This window comes from Peromyscus maniculatus, chromosome 10, assembly GCF_049852395.1.
Source record: "Peromyscus maniculatus bairdii isolate BWxNUB_F1_BW_parent chromosome 10, HU_Pman_BW_mat_3.1, whole genome shotgun sequence".
In the NCBI taxonomy this organism is placed as follows: domain Eukaryota; kingdom Metazoa; phylum Chordata; class Mammalia; order Rodentia; family Cricetidae; genus Peromyscus; species Peromyscus maniculatus.
Genome location: NC_134861.1, coordinates 100117479 through 100133092, shown reverse-complemented (window position 1 = coordinate 100133092; position 15614 = coordinate 100117479). Strand labels below are relative to the sequence as shown.

The 15614-nt window shown below is 42.9% G+C and overlaps 1 protein-coding gene across 34 annotated transcripts in view; it reads right to left on the bottom strand.

Moving 5' to 3' along the window:
* The window catches only part of Brdt (bromodomain testis associated), a 58133-nt gene that overhangs the window by 23547 nt on the left and 18972 nt on the right, over window positions 1-15614 (bottom strand). For 27 of the 34 annotated variants that reach the window (XM_076546905.1, XM_016004353.3, XM_016004358.3 and 24 more), the window contains 8 exons: window positions 12877-13049; window positions 11613-11963; window positions 5592-5720; window positions 4683-4871; window positions 3476-3648; window positions 3062-3342; window positions 2713-2838; window positions 2481-2645 (listed from right to left, as the gene is read on the bottom strand). In XM_076546905.1, coding sequence (XP_076403020.1) covers window positions 2481-2645; window positions 2713-2838; window positions 3062-3342; window positions 3476-3648; window positions 4683-4871; window positions 5592-5720; window positions 11613-11963; window positions 12877-13049 — 1587 coding nt within the window. The remainder of the gene's footprint in view (window positions 1-2480; window positions 2646-2712; window positions 2839-3061; window positions 3343-3475; window positions 3649-4682; window positions 4872-5591; window positions 5721-11612; window positions 11964-12876; window positions 13050-15614) is intronic. The other 7 variants (XM_076546920.1, XM_076546922.1, XM_076546924.1 and 4 more) reach the window with 1 other exon arrangement.

Below are 15614 nucleotides of genomic sequence, written 5' to 3'. Positions count from 1 at the left end.
TGACAAGAGTTTGAGTCTATCCTGGGCTACACAGTGAGATTCCATCTCAAGCAACAGCAAAAGACAATTTACAGTATCCACTGAGAAGACAAACATCTCAACGTAACAAGTCACATGATTCCTAAGATGGTCTGAAAATAAATTTAAAAAATGGAGCTGAGGTATACATACAGCTCAGTGTTTAAATTGCTTGCCTGGTATGTAAGAGCCGAGTTCAATCTTCAGCACCAAGGGAGGGGAGAGAATTTGCTGCTTTTATTTTAATAATATACATATTTAGACAGTTTCTAGGTCAGTCTACAGGTGTAGGACCATGACTTCACTCCTTGGGGTCATAAATGCAACTTGGATTTTTTCTAGTATCATTTTATGCTTAGAAGTCAAATATAAGAAATACTTCATAATTAGAGCTCAAAATGGTTTAAAAATGCATTAGAATGAGAAATTCTTTTTTTTTTTTAAAGATTTATTTATTTATTATGTATACTGTGTTCTGCCTGCATGTATGCCTGCATACCAGAAGAGGGCACCAGAAGTCATTATAGATAGCTGTGAGCCACCATGTGGTTGCTGGGAATTGAACTCAGGACCTCTGGAAGAGCAGCCAGTGTGCTTAACCTCTGAGCCATCTCTCCAGCCCTAGAATGAGAAATTCTAACCAAAGTAAAAATTCTGTTCAATTTTACAAAATTGTTTTGTAAGTTCAAGAATGGCCTGGGCTACAGTAAGTTCCAGACCAACCCAGCAAACTCAGTGAGGACATAGCCCAGCCCCAAGTCCTTGCTTTGTATGTAAAAGTACAACTAGCCTTAGTCTCTACACCACAGAACAAAACAAAAACTCTTTGAGAAACATGACATCAACCATGAATGCTGGTCATAAAACGCAAATTCAGCAATGTTTTAAGATTATAATTCTGAGGATGAGATGTTCTGTTAAAAAGTTAGAAAAAATATTATACCATTTTAAGAACATATGGCTGATGATAAACATTTTCTTCTCATCAAGTAACATACTAAGAAATTCTATTAAGAGTTGGTGTGGTACAGCATGCCTGTAATTGCAGTATTTGGGAGGCAGAGGCAAGATTGCTGAGTTCAAGTCCAATCTGCTCTAGAAAGCAAGGTCAGGCTACATAGTGAGCCGGGCAAAAAAAGTAAGAAGGAAGGAAAGAAGGTATTCTAAATATTAAAGTACTACATCAAAAAACTATATGTAGTATTTTTCTAACACTCAAAATATCTATTGAATTTTTAAAGTTAAATAATTCAAACTAATATAATAATAGTTTTATCCTACAAATAAAAGACAAAGTGCTGTAACTTATTAGGTCACAAATGCTTTATTTGATAAAATTACAATTGTAAATTGTTACAATTTAAAGTTCTAAATGCAACTTGGATTTTTTTCCAGTATTGTTTTATGTTCAGAAGTCAAATATAAGAAATACCTCATAATAAGAGCTCTAAATGATTTTTAAACTGTATTAGAATGACAAATTCTAATCAAAGTAAAAATTCTTTTGAATTTTACAAAATTGTTTACCACTATGTACTCAGAAATGTGAAAACCAAATGTAGCAGTTAGCTCCACAGAAAAGCAAAAGAAACAGAACCAAAGGAAGACAGAGTTCCTGCAAGCCAGCAGACCCTGACTGTGGACTACAGAAAGCATGTCTTCGCAAATGCCAGCAACTTCTCTAGCAAGAGTTTCTGTAGGGTTCTTTTTAATTAAAAAGGAGGACTTAACCTCACAAGAAACATCTCATTTACAATAAAGCAAATTTTAGAGAAGAAAGTGCCCTGTATTCTGCATCTGCTGTTTGGTTAAAATAGAACAGCACTGTCAGCCAGCATCTTGGTAGGGTGGGCAGTGATCACATGCCAGCTACGTAACTAGTCATGGAAGACAAACAAAATAGGAACGACCTGGTTCAACACAACAGACAAGCTGGACAAGAGAATATAGTACGTCCATCTATTTTCCTATAGATGAAAGCTAAAGTTCTATAGTTAAGAAACACATAAAGTGAAAAAATATGCTCTGCAAATTTTGGGACGAGTGGCTTAATTCAAAATGACAGTTCAACTCAGAAATCGGTGTCCAAACAGGACATACTTTACAACATTAGAGTGACCCGGAGTGCACTGGGAACACACTGAGGTATCCCAAACAACGTTTTCAGTATCTAAAAAGAAGTACTAAAGCAGCACTCTGCTTTTAAATCTAGTACACTTCCTAGGAGACCACCCTGCCCGAAGTAAGCCACCACACACGACAGCACGACAGACCTGCAAGTCACGTCCTATATATCTATCTACGACGTTTCCTTTCACACATTATCTCTTTTAAGGAAAGTGTAATGCGTCTCACGCGTTTTCATAAGGATCATGGCACCCAAAGCACAGGTCCTCCTTCTGAATACTCTACAGGGACAGGCCACTCCCCCCACCGCGGCGGGCGCCTAGGGGCCGGCTAACCTGGTTCCGAATCGCTGCTGTCGGAGGAGCTCGAGTCGCTGCTGCTGCTCGCGGACCCCGAGCTGCTGCTGCTGCAGCTGCTACTGCTGCTGTCGCTCAGCCGGGACCCGCTCACCAGCTCCGGGGGCGGCGGCGGCGGGGGCGGCGGGGGCTGCGGTTTCTCCGCTGCAAAACAGGGGAGCGTTAACACCGGTCAGAGGTCACAGGAGGGCACTGAGAAACCGCCACCTACCTTTTGCTGGACGTTTTGTTTGCCGTTTCCTACAATTCAGCTGATTGTTGACGTCCAGCAACCGCCTCTCCAGCTCCAGCTTCTTCTGGGAATGGAGCTCTTCTTTGGACCTGACCACCTTCTTCGCTGTGAGAGAGATGAGCAGCCGTGAGCGCGGGGCGGGGCCTGGGGCGGGGCCTGGGGCGGGGCTGGACCTGGGGCGGGGCGGGGCCTGGCGGGGTGGGGCGGGGCCTGGCGGGGTGGGGCGGGGCCTGGCGGGGTGGGGCGGGGCGGGGCCTGGGGCGGGGCGGGGCCTGGGGCGGGGCGGGGCCTGGCAGGGCGGGGCCTAGCGGGGCGGGGCCTGGCCTACCGTGGGGCTTCAGCGACCGCTTCCGCAGGCAGGCGAGGACGTACTTCTCCAGCTCTCTGAGTGTTGACGCCTTCAGAGTCTCGAAGTCGATCTCGATCTCGTCTGGGTTGGAGTTTCTCAGGGAAGGCTCCCTTGACTGTATTATATGAACTATGCGCCCAAGCTTCTCCCCAGGAAGTTTGTTTATGTCCAGACTCAGCTGCCTTTTCTCATCATAGTTCATGGGCTTTGCGTTGTCTTCATCTTCAGATTTCAAAAGTGGCTTCTTCTTTTTTGGTTGACTGTAACAAAATTATACATTCGTTTCATCTTAATCAATTAATCTAGGTAGGGGGATGGAACCCAGGGGTTTCGCATAGGCTAAAAATAAATGCCACCCTTGTAGCAAAATCAGTTCCCATCAAATGTACTTACTTGCTCTTGGGCTTTTCCTTTTGTTTCATTTGATTGGGCTTTTTCTTTGGATTTTCATCTCTGTTGTTAACCTTTTTTCTTTTTAGTGCCCTTTTAGACTTCTCATTCTTTCTCTTTAGCTTACGTAAGGGAACTTGGGACAGAACTTGTAGCTGCTGATGAACGGCATTAAGCTGGGAAAGGAAAAAACAAACAAACAAAAACCTTGAAGCATTCATGGATCTAAACGATTAAAGACACTAGAAAAATATGGTACTCCAAAGTTATGCCCAGCCTTTGTGAAATTCATTTCATGTTCTATTTCCTTCAGGACTTTGCTTCATTTTAGAAGTCCAGTGTTTTAAAGAGTGTTCACAAAACTTCAAACACTATCTTATGCTCAACCTAAAAATTTATCCTCTAAAACTGGTCCAGGAGGGCTGAAAACATAGCTCAATAACACAGCACCTTCCTACCCTGTGCGAGGTCCTGTATTTGAATCCAAAATTACAAATAAGTAAATAGCATGGTAATAAAACTAATACAGCCCAAGAACAGTTAACATTTCTAGGTGTTAAGGTTCCTTTCAAAAGATTTTTTAAAAATAATTGTGTGTGTGGTCACATATATGCAAGTGCCTTTGGAGGCCAGAGGCACTGGATCCCTTTGGAGCTAGAATTACAGGTGGTTGTGAGCAGCCTGAGACAGGTGCTGGGAACCGAACTCAGGTCCTCTGGAAGAACGGCCAGGGCTTGGAACTGCCGAGCCATCTCTCCAGTCCCAGTCTTCAGGCATGACCTCAGAAAAAAGCTAGTTTTATCACAGAAAGTAGCAAATGATCTCACTTATAAAAGGTCCCACATTATATCCTAAGATGTCAGTAAGAACCAACGCCCGACTAGGAACGCAAACAGCAGTACTGTGAAGAACCCCAGGCATCATGGCGCACACATGTTCCAGCACTGGAGAGGTAGAGGCAGAAGGATCAGAAGCTCGTGACAAGCCAGGGCACACAAGACAGTTTCAAAGAGGAGGAGGAAGAGGTGTGGCTCTAGGATTGAAGAGCATATAGATATTTGAGCAAGAAATATTTAACATGGCAAATACGCCAGAACATAACTGAGGCTATAGACACGAAGTGACTTAAATGTCACAGCTGAACGTCTACAAGGACTGCATCACAGACTGCAGCTCAGGGACCATCAACACTTGCGTCACATTCGGCCACCTGCTCCTGAAGCTTGGCGAGATGCTGCACTCGTTCATCCTCAGAATCTTCAGAAGAGTAGTTTCCCGAGGAGGCCTCGCTGCTGCTTTCTCTACTGAGGGCTTTTGCACTGTTTGTTGGAAGGTGATATGCATGCATATACTCAACAGGTTCATCAGGAATCTTGGCAAAATGCATTTCAAAAACATCCTATAATGGAAAATTAGCCTGTTCACATTTTTTTGGTTTATTTTGAGACAGAGTTTCACCATGTTCAGGCTAGCCTGGAATTCATCATGTAGCCCAGGCTAGCCTGGAACTCGAAATCCTCCTGCCCACCTCCAGAGTGCTGGGATTGTAGACATGAGCCACCTGGTTGGTTTACTCCATTTCTGATTAGTGCAACAAGAATGCTTTAAAAGTACACACACTGATGTGTCTGGGGCAGACTTCTAAGACACCAGAAGAAATGTAAGATAACGATTTTGTCTGTCTGTGTGTCTGTCTGTCTGTCTGTTTCAGCGAATGTCCTTCTCATTTCTCAGCAGTATCAACTGCTCACATTATCAAGGGAAACTTTGTTCACGGGCTGGGTAGTTAAGGTAAGCCATGTAATATATAGTCTACCTTTCAGTGACTTAAGACTGGGCCCTTTTCTAAAGCAGGATGGGTGCTCATTTGATACTACAAGGAACCGACTGTCCTCTCTCACTAACTATTCATTTGTTTCTTCTGCAAAGTAGGAAACGTCATTAAAAAAAAATGTGCTACTAAAGGTTATAACTCAAAGGATAAACCTCCACAGTTTAATAAGTCATTTGTAAATTATTTAGTACCACTTAAGGACAGAGGCATCCTTTGTCTCTTGATATGGTTCAGAAAATATAACTTATGCTCAGAGGAAAGCACTCTCGGTGAGTGAAGCCTCACCTGAAGCATTCTAGCCATTGCCACGACTTCGTGATCTGGAGGATTGTATTTGTAGCAATTCATAAACATTAATCTGACATCTGCAGCAAATTCATATGCATCCTTATATTCTTGGTTGTCCATTTTCCCCTATTTAAGGAAAAATCAGAAGGATTCACAAACAACTAAAGTCAATTCACATGAAATAATTTAGACATACAGGGAAATGCAGAAAAATAACACAGAGAAAATACTTTCAACTTCTGGGTAAGATGGTGAACTAGCAGTTTCCCTCTGTGAGTGTCAGGAGAATAAAAAACTAGATTTCATTCCAAAGAGGGGAAGAACTTTCAAAAATAAAAAAACGGAATGATAAGGCAGCTGAACACTGGAGAAGCAGATGAGCAACACAGCAAAAAGAAGCCAAGGCAAACACAAACTATGGTTCCCTGGTTAGGGAAGAAGAAGCAGAAGCCACATCCAAAAGATAAGTCAGGTAGCCCCAGCAAGAAAGATGCTGGGCAGGTTCTACCCACAGCCCTCACAAGCCTCAAATCTAACTGTGGCCCTTGCTGAGACAGTGACCTTTTAGGCAGGCGGGGTCAGCTGTGGGAGAGAAATCCTTTGGCTCAGAGGGCTGTGGCCTAGGTCCTATTAGAGCCTAAATTCAATCTGTTGTAGCTGTAATGTGAGAGACAAGTCTAGGAAGCTGTCATGGACAACAGGTGGCTAATATACTGACTAGGAGTGCAAGCAGCAGGAGACTCGACTTGGCAGTGAAGTATAGAGAATGATAGCACCTTCTTAGGTCCCTGGAGAAGACCTCATCAACTAAAAATAACTGGAGCTGATACGCCTGAGCCTGAGGTCAACGAGTAGATTAACCTGTGGAGCCACCTGTCTGCCATGAGGTCCATGTATCTGGTCCAAGAACTCTGCAGCCACACTGGACAACTCTGGTATCTGCAGCCACATCCCTCTAGCAGGTGACTAATGCTTGCGCATTTTGAAAATGGAGGCAGGCCCGTCTTTGCGGATCCCAGCACTGGTTGCTTTGCCTTCTCCCAGCGCACTTGGAGGAAACTCTTGGGTCAGAACACTAGCCACCCATGGACTAGGAACTGGGAGTCCCAGAGAGTAGGACAACGTGCCCCGTGCACAGACTACAGTGTTCAGTTTGGCATCGGAGACCCCGACGCACAAAGACAGGAAGATGCTAAGATGAGGGACACAGCACGAGTCCAGTGCAGAGTCCACAGAGTCAGCTGACCTGCCCTGGATATCGCTGGCGTCTCCAGTTTCCAACAGTCGGGGGGAAGCCAACCATTCTTGCTTTGCCTCTCCACCCCTGCGCACGCCTGTGTGCCGTGAGTCCTTTGTGGAGTCAGTTGCCCCTCTTCTGGGTGTGTCCCAGGAGTCAAACTCAGGTCACAAGTTTACCTGCTAAGCCCTTTATCCCTATGGTTTTAATTTTCAGGACAAGCCTTCATTTTTAAATTCATTTTCACACAATTATCTAATTTTGTTACCTTTTTAAAAATTACTAGTTCCCCCTTCTCTCTTTTTCCTATTATGCTTCCAATAGGACTGATCTTACCTGATTTATTAAAAAAAAACCCTTTGATGTTCTTATTTTCTATGCCACTCACATTATGTAACTGTTATTTGTTTTCTTGTTATCGAGTAATTTTTCCATTTTTTATTTTCCCCTAATGTGTACTTTTCTCCTTCACAACATCCTCCCCCTCCTTACCCTTGCCTCTGTTTCTCCACTTCCTCTGTCCCTCCATAGCCTCATTCACCAGCCATTTTCACATTTAATTATTGTTTTAACTTTAAGCATACTGTGTATTAGCTTTGCCATGTTTTGTTTCCTGACTATCAATGATATATTATGATCTTTAATCAATTTTCACTGTACTTCTATATTTCATATTTAAAAGTCATTTTCTCCTGTCCTAGTGGTGTAGGGATTAATTGAGCCCTAAAGGGCAACTGTTCACTAGGAAAAAAATTCAACTCGAGACATAAAAGAAACAGATGTACAACACAACACACAGAAACACACACTCTCATGAAACCAGCAGAGAGCAAGGTGATGTCTCCAGAAACTGTGTAACTTTCCTTAGCTGCTGAATTCAAAGACACTGAAAGGAGTCAAACACTGCATGAAGATTTCAAAAGTTTACTAGTGAAAAAGATCAGTCACCTTGAGGAAGACACAATAACAGGAATAATGAAGTCAATCACAGACCTGGAGAGGAAGGCCAGCAACCCAGGAAAAAGTGAAAAGGATGAAGATGCCATATCATTATCTCAAGAGATAGAAAGTGAAAAGGATGAAGACTTCATATGACCATCTCAAGAGAGAGAAACACCTTGGACAAAGGTCTACATTCTTTCATGGTAAAATCCCAGAAGACTCTAAGAAGGGAGGGATGACACCCAACATTTAAGATACAACAGACCAGCTGGGCAGTGGTGACACACGCCTTTAATTTCCACACTTGGGAGGCAGAGCCAGGTGGATCTCTGTGAGTTCGAGGCCAGCCTGGTCTACAGAGCAAGATCCAGGACAGGCACCAAAACTACACAGGGTTTCTGTCTCGAAAAAACAAAACAAACAAACAACCCCCCCAAAAGATACCACAGACCTACAACCAGCTTTATACTACATGGGGAATGAATGAATTTCCAATAAAATTAGGAAGGAGACAAGGGAACACATTCTTTTCATTCTTATTCAACATAGTACTTGAACCTTAGCTAGAGCAGTAAGAGCAGAGAAGTAAACAAGCAAGGTACAAGTAGGGAAGTGAGGGTCAGAGACTCTTTCAGAAAACCTCCAGGCCTCATCAACACTGTAAGCAATGCAGCAGGATACAGAAGTGACATATAAAACCAGTAGCTTTTCTAGCACACCAATAATGAATTCACAGAGAAGGAAAGCGTGTGTGTGTGTGTGTGTGTGTGTGTGTATGTGTGTGTTTTCCTTCATAACATAACCATAAACAGCATTCTGGAAAAAGCACTCCAACAGCTCAATAGGGGGAAAGCAAGAATGGGTCATTTGCACTGTGTGGTATCAGAAAGCTCTGAAGAAAAGGGAGCCGCCTGCAGAGTGAAGACACCCTATGGGATGGAAGAAAACCTTGCCAACCATACACTAGGCTGCTAGACAGAGGGTTAGTGCTAGAATCTATATACTCTCCCACACACACATGCATGCAAAACACGTTTAAAACATCTAAAACAAACAGACTAGTGAATTTAATGTACAGTTCTTAAAGCAAGAAAACCAAATGGCCAATAAATATTTGAAAGTGTTCAATGTCCTTATCTATCTGAGAAAGTAAAACTAAAACTGCATGGATCTTCTATCTTACCCTAGTCAGACTGGCTATTATCAAGAAAACAAACAGCATATGCTGAGAAACATACAGGGAAATAGCAACTCTTATACATTGCTGGTGGAAATGTAGATTGGTATAGGGTCTCTGGATGTCAGTATGGAGTGTCCACAAAAAACAAAAAAGAGAACATGGCCAACATGTGAGTAAGTCTGCAAAGGACTGTACACCAGCATCCCACAGACACTCGCACACTCACCATTATTGATATTCTGCGCATGATGGACAAGATGTGAAACCACCTGAGATGGTCATCTATGGATGACTGATGAAAATGTGGCACACACATAATGGAATTTTATTCAGCTCTAAAGAGGAATGAAATTGTAAATTTTATAGGGAGATTATGTTAAGTGAAATAAGACAGACTCAGAAAGACAATGTTTTCTCTTACATGAGGAATCTAGATGTAAATTTGTGTCCATTTGTGTGCATATGTACAATGGGAAAGCAGAAAGGAAGCAGAGGATGCAGAAAGGCACCACTAGAGGGTAATGGGATGCATAGTGTGTGAAAGCAAAGAGGGAATCAAGGGGAGGGTAAAACAGAAGCCATGGATGACAAGTAAGAACAAAGTACACATGTCTGTATACGTGTCTGAAAATGTCATGGCCAACATGATGTACATGTGTGTAAACTCAGCTCTTGAGAGGTAGAATCAGGAGGCTCAAGAGTTCAAAGTCCCTCTCAGTTATACAGCAAGTTTGAGGTCAGCCTAGGCTACATGAAACCGTACAAACAAATGAACAAAGCAAAAAGTGACAGGAGCCCATTTCTTTATATGCTAACCAGAAAGCAAACAGAAAGGAGGGAGGGGAGAGGGAGGGGAGGGAGGAGGGAGGGGAAGAGGGAGGACATTTACCTTTTTTTTTTTTTTTTTAACAAATATCACAAACACTGTGCTATATTATCCAATTTTACACCTGGAAAAGAAATCAACTAATGTTCACAAGTAAAGAAAGTGAACAAGGCATTCAAGACACAATGGATGGGAAACAGTGTTTCCAGACTGTCTTGGCTGGGAAGTTTTACAGTAAGCAAGCAATGAACAGATGTTAAAAGCAGTCTGAAGAGTGACAGGGACATGGTTACAGGCTCAGGTGGCTGCATGAAGAGGGTGAGATGTAGAATAGACATTATAGATAGTGTTAGGATTGAAGGTGTGCACCACCATGCCTGGTTAATTTTCTTTTAAAACTTTATTATGTATATAGCTGTCTTTCTTGCATGTATATTGGTGTACCATGTGCATGCCTGGGTTCCAAGGAGACCAGAAGAAGGCACTGGGCCTCTGGGAACTACAGTTAAAGACAGCTGTAAACCACTATGTTGTTGCCGGGAACTGAACCCAGGTCCTTTGCAAGAGCAGCAAGTGCTTTTAACCACTGAGGCATCTCTCCATCCCCAAGAACCTAATTTTCTTCCAACCACATCAGTGACCATTGAGAATGATTTCAGAGATAAATTAAAGTCGACATCTTCCTGTTCCTGGAGTCCTCTAACAGCCTCTGACCCATGTGTACACAGCTCACAAAACCCTAATGTAAGGCCATGACTCGTGTTGAATGACTTCTTTGAGTCTCTACAGCAGCTTAAGACCCAGGTTTCCCTTACATCCTTCGTACATACAAGTTCATACAAAGGTCCTGTTCTGAATTGTTTTTTTACCTCCTATCCATTCTACAAGTTACTTTCTCCACTTGAAACACCATATAACTACAAACTCCTATTTATCTCAACGTATGGCTATTGTTTTGTCTGTTTGTTTTTTGAGACAGGATTTCTCTGTGTAGCCCTGGCTGTCCTGAAACTTGCTCTGTGAACCAGGCTGGCCTCGGACTCACAGAATTCAGCCTGTCTCTGCCTCCTGAGTGCTGAGATTAAAGGTGTGCACTACCACCACCTGACCAGATGCTACTCTTTAACCTCTGGGTCTGAGTTTGCACTTGTGCAAAAGTAAAAAGTACTATTTTAAGACATAATGATGACAAACTTGTGACATGGCTCCTCAGACTGAAAAGGGATAATTTCCAGTACAAGATGGATAAACTGGAACCAGCTAGAGAGAGGAAGACACACTATATGCAAAGGAATGACAAGTTTCTTAACAGCAGATAGATGGTGGGATGTCCTCCAAGTGTTGAGAGAAAATGACTGTCATTCTGAATTCTATAGTCAGTTAAAGAATCATTCATGATTCTTCTAAATATAAATTAAATTTGTTCTCTACAAATCCTTAAAGAATGACTACTGAGTTTGGATGTCAACTAACAACAAATTCAGAGGGGGACAGCAGAATACAAGAAATAAGGGCAAACACAAAGTTTAGTAACATGTTAACAAACTTTACTATGTTGATAAAAATGATGAAACAACACTGTGCTTTAGAAGAGAACCAGGGCTGAGGAGGTGCTGTGCAAGGCTGAGGAACCTAGTTCGATCCCCACTGGCCTGTAAGATGGATGTGGTTACAGGAAAAATGAAAAGATGATCCACTTCAGGTGCTACAATTCTGGTGATGTAATTTTCTTCACAATTTTCTGGGTATTAGATTAGCTTTCTTTGCAATGACGAAACACTTCTACCACCAAGAAAAGAAAAGAAAGCTCTTTCCACTCAGGCAGTATTTTACCTTGATAGTTCCAAGATCCATGGGATTTTTGACAATGTCATAGTAGTTGTGGAGTCCCAAAGCATCAGCATCCACAGGGTTATAGAAGGGCCATGCATACGGCAAATGTTTCTTGGCAAGCATTTCCTTAAGAATCTCACTGCAGTACTTTAATTGCTCAGTTACTTTGACCGTTTTGAAAACTCTGTGTTGTTGCTGAGAGTCTGGCAAAACGTTCTTCAGTATGTTCTCCTTTACCAGCACAGTCCCGGGCTTGGCTTCCCCAAAGGTGGGGGGAGACTTGCTACTTGCTTTAACTATGGACGCAGTAGGGGTTGTTGTGTCTGCTCTCCTCTTCACACCCTTTGTGACCTGAAGAACAGTCCAACAAGAAGTGACCCTCAAGGAGGTGCCATCCATTGACAAAAACAATCACTGACCCAGGGTCCTATGAGAGGATTTTCACACACTGCCATCAGTCCACATATACATATTAGTAGAGGTTAATTCCCTCTTTACAGACAGAACAAAGAGCTCTGATGTCCCTTCCCACATCCAGAGAACAATCTGGCACAAATCTTAAAGACAAACCAAAGATGGAAAATCAAAGTCATAGTTATACCAATAGTGTCTCTGAGTACAGGAAATTAGCTGGGGTATACAATTTTAAAGTGCAAACGATATATGCCAGGTATGGTGGCATGACCACAATGTTGGCAGGCTTGAGGCAGGAGTGAGGATTCTAGAAAAAGGCCTACTAATAGTAAGATTTTGTCTCAAAACAAAACAAAAATCTATGTACAATTGTAATTGCTACATTAAAAGAAAAACAAAAACCACCAGTGTAACTATGGGTCACTTGTTTTGCCTGTTGTTTTGCCTGTTGCTTTTTCTGTAGTCCAGGCTCCCTCAAACTTGTTAGCACCACAGGACTATACTACAAAACCTGGGTCAAACTAGACAGCTTTTAATAGCAATACTATCAAGATACTAAAATGGTTCAAATTCTACTTAAGAAATCTATAAAATTTGGTTAATAGTCTAGGTCTTTGTCTTCAACATGCATATAGACAAGTGTTCAGCACTCACATCAGGCTCAAAACTGCCTGTAACTCCAGCTTCAGGGGATTTTATGCCTTCTTCTATCCTCCAGGGTAACCCAGGCATGTGACATACATTCACACACACACATATTCTCCCTCCCTCCCTCCCTCCCTCCCTCCCTCCCTCTCCCTCTCTCTCTCCCTCTAACCTCCCCCCCCTCTCACACACACACTAAACTTACTTGGACCACAGTCTGTGAGTCAGAGGTGGGGGGAACTTCGTGCACCATGTTTAAGGGAGAGACGGAGATGTCAGGAAATCCAGAAGGAATCTCTTGCCACTTAAATACATTTTCTGCCGCTTTGGGGGGGATTGGATCCTTAGCAGAGGAAACTGGTGTCTTTTGCTGAGGATCTAGTAAACGTGAACAGAGTCAGACACCTGAGAGGCACACAACACCATCTTCCCATGCCTCCTCCACTCTAGTCCAGCTGGCAAATAAGCCCAGTCCATTGCTGCTGACAAGCTGGTCCTAATCTCCAAAAGACATGGTCCAGGATGCTGAAGTCCTGAGAGAGCAAAAATCCTTACAGCTTAAAACTCCCCCCCCTCAATATATATATATGATAGATAGTATAATTTTGGAAAAGTTAAATTGAAGCCAGGTGTGGGAAACAGGCCAGACCTTCCAGCTTGAAACATAGACAATGACTTTCTTAAGAGGACTCCAGTCACTCAAGAGGTGGTAATAGAAAAGGACAAATGAGATCATTTAAAACTTAAAGGCTTCTACATACCAAAGGAAATAATTAACAAAAGATACCTGTTTATCATACAGGAATTAATATCCAGAGTAGATTTTTAAAAACTAAATGAATAAAATGCCTATTGCTGGAGCGATGGCTCGGCAGGTTGAGGGCACTTGCTCTCATTCATGAAAACCAGAGTTCAGATCCCAGCACTCACGGAACAACCTGGGTGGCCCATGGATGCTTGTAACGCCAAGGATCCAAGGCTCTCCAGGCCTTTGTGTGTACACAGGGGCACATACACACATATGCATATATGCTGACATAGATACATCTTTTTTAAAAAATATTTAAAAAATGTATAACATCTAAAATGAACAATTCTATATATGCTTTTCTATTTACATGCCATAACTGGAGAAATGAACTGAAGAAGAGTGAAGACACTTTTCAGGAGAGGAGGCAGGAGGCTGGTGACTACAGGAAAATTTACCAGCCATCCATATCCAGACATCAGGAAAGTGTAGACCGTGGGCTGGAGAGACGGCTCATGGGTCAAGAGAGCTCGCTGCTCTCGCAGAGGCCTGAGACTGACGGCCAGCACCCACACTGGGGGCTGCAAACGCCCGCAACCCTAGCTCTGGAGGACCTGAGGCCTTCTCGCCTCCATGGGCACTGAGTGCCCATGCACACACTGACATGCAGACATAAACGCATGCACATAAATAAAATTAGAAAAACGAAAATCACCACTACATTTTTAAAGAAAGAGCTAGGCATGGTGGTGCATGCCTATCATCCCTGCTCTTGGCAAGGTTGAGGCAGGCCTATCAGGAGCTCAATGCAACCATGGTTACATAAGGTCGTATATATCCCAGGCTGGCCTGTAATTCCTTATCAAAAAAAAAAAAAAAAAAGCACAAAAACAAAGAAAAATTGCTTTGCCATTTTAGCTCACTGAGTCAGAATGGCTGAGGAAGAAAGGAGCCCTTACGCCTGCTAGTTGGAATGTTAATTAGTATGTCCTTCAAAATCCACTTGAAGCTTCCTCAAAAAAACAAAACAGCTGGGTGGTGGTGGTGGTGGTGGTGGTGGTGGTGGTGGTGGTGCACGCCTTTAATCCCAGCACTTGGGAGGTAGAGGCAGGCGGATCTCTGTGAGTTTGAGGCCAGCCTGGGCTACCAAGTGAGTTCCAGGACAGGCGCAAAACTACACAGAGAAACCCTGTCTTGAAAAACAAAAAAAAACAAAACAAACAAACAAACAAAAAACTACAAATAGAACTACCATATTCCTGAGCTCTCTCACTTCTCAAGTCAGCATATAGTGGGGATCATTGCAGACCTATGCTTGTCCCGACACTATTCACAATAGCCAAAGTATGGAATCAGTAAGTGCTTATCCACAGGCTGATGGATAAAGATGATGTGGAAATATGCACAAAGGAGCATTATTCAGCCGTAAGAAGAATGACATCATGTCTTGGAGGCTGAGGCAGGAGGATCATGAACTTGAGTTGCCTGGGGAACTTAGTGAGATCCTGTCTCAATATGAAAAATAAGAAGGATTTGGGATACAGTTTGGTGATAAAACACATACTTAGCCTGCACAAAACCTTGGCTTCAAACCTTACTTATGAAAAACAGAAAAAGAAATTATTAAATGCTTCTTTAAAAACGACATTCAAGGGGACAGAGAAGTGGCTTTAGTGGTGAAGAATCTCTTCTCCCAGAGGACTCAAGTTTGGGTTCCCAGCACCTACATCTTGGCAGCTTACAACTGCCTGTAACTTTAGCTCTAGGAGGTCCAACATCCTCTTCTGGCCTCTGTGTACATGAAACACACACACACACACACACACACACACACACACACACACACACACACACACACAAACACGATCAGGAGTTCAAGTCCACTCTCCCAGCATGTGGAGTGTTGTCAGTTTAAAGCCGGCCTGGGCCACATGACATCCTGCCTCAAAACTAGGAAGGGAGGAAGGAAGAAAGGAAAGGAGGGACAGAGGGAGAAGAAAAAAAAGAAAATTTAAAAATATGTAGGAGTTGGAGAGACGGCTTAGTGATTAAAACCAGTATATGTTCTTCCAGAGGGCCCAGGCTTGACTCCTAGTTCTCTATGGTGGCTCACAACCATCTGGAACTCCACGGGATCTGATGCCCTCTTCTGGCCTCCATGGGCATGGACACATGTGGTGCACAGATATAAATGC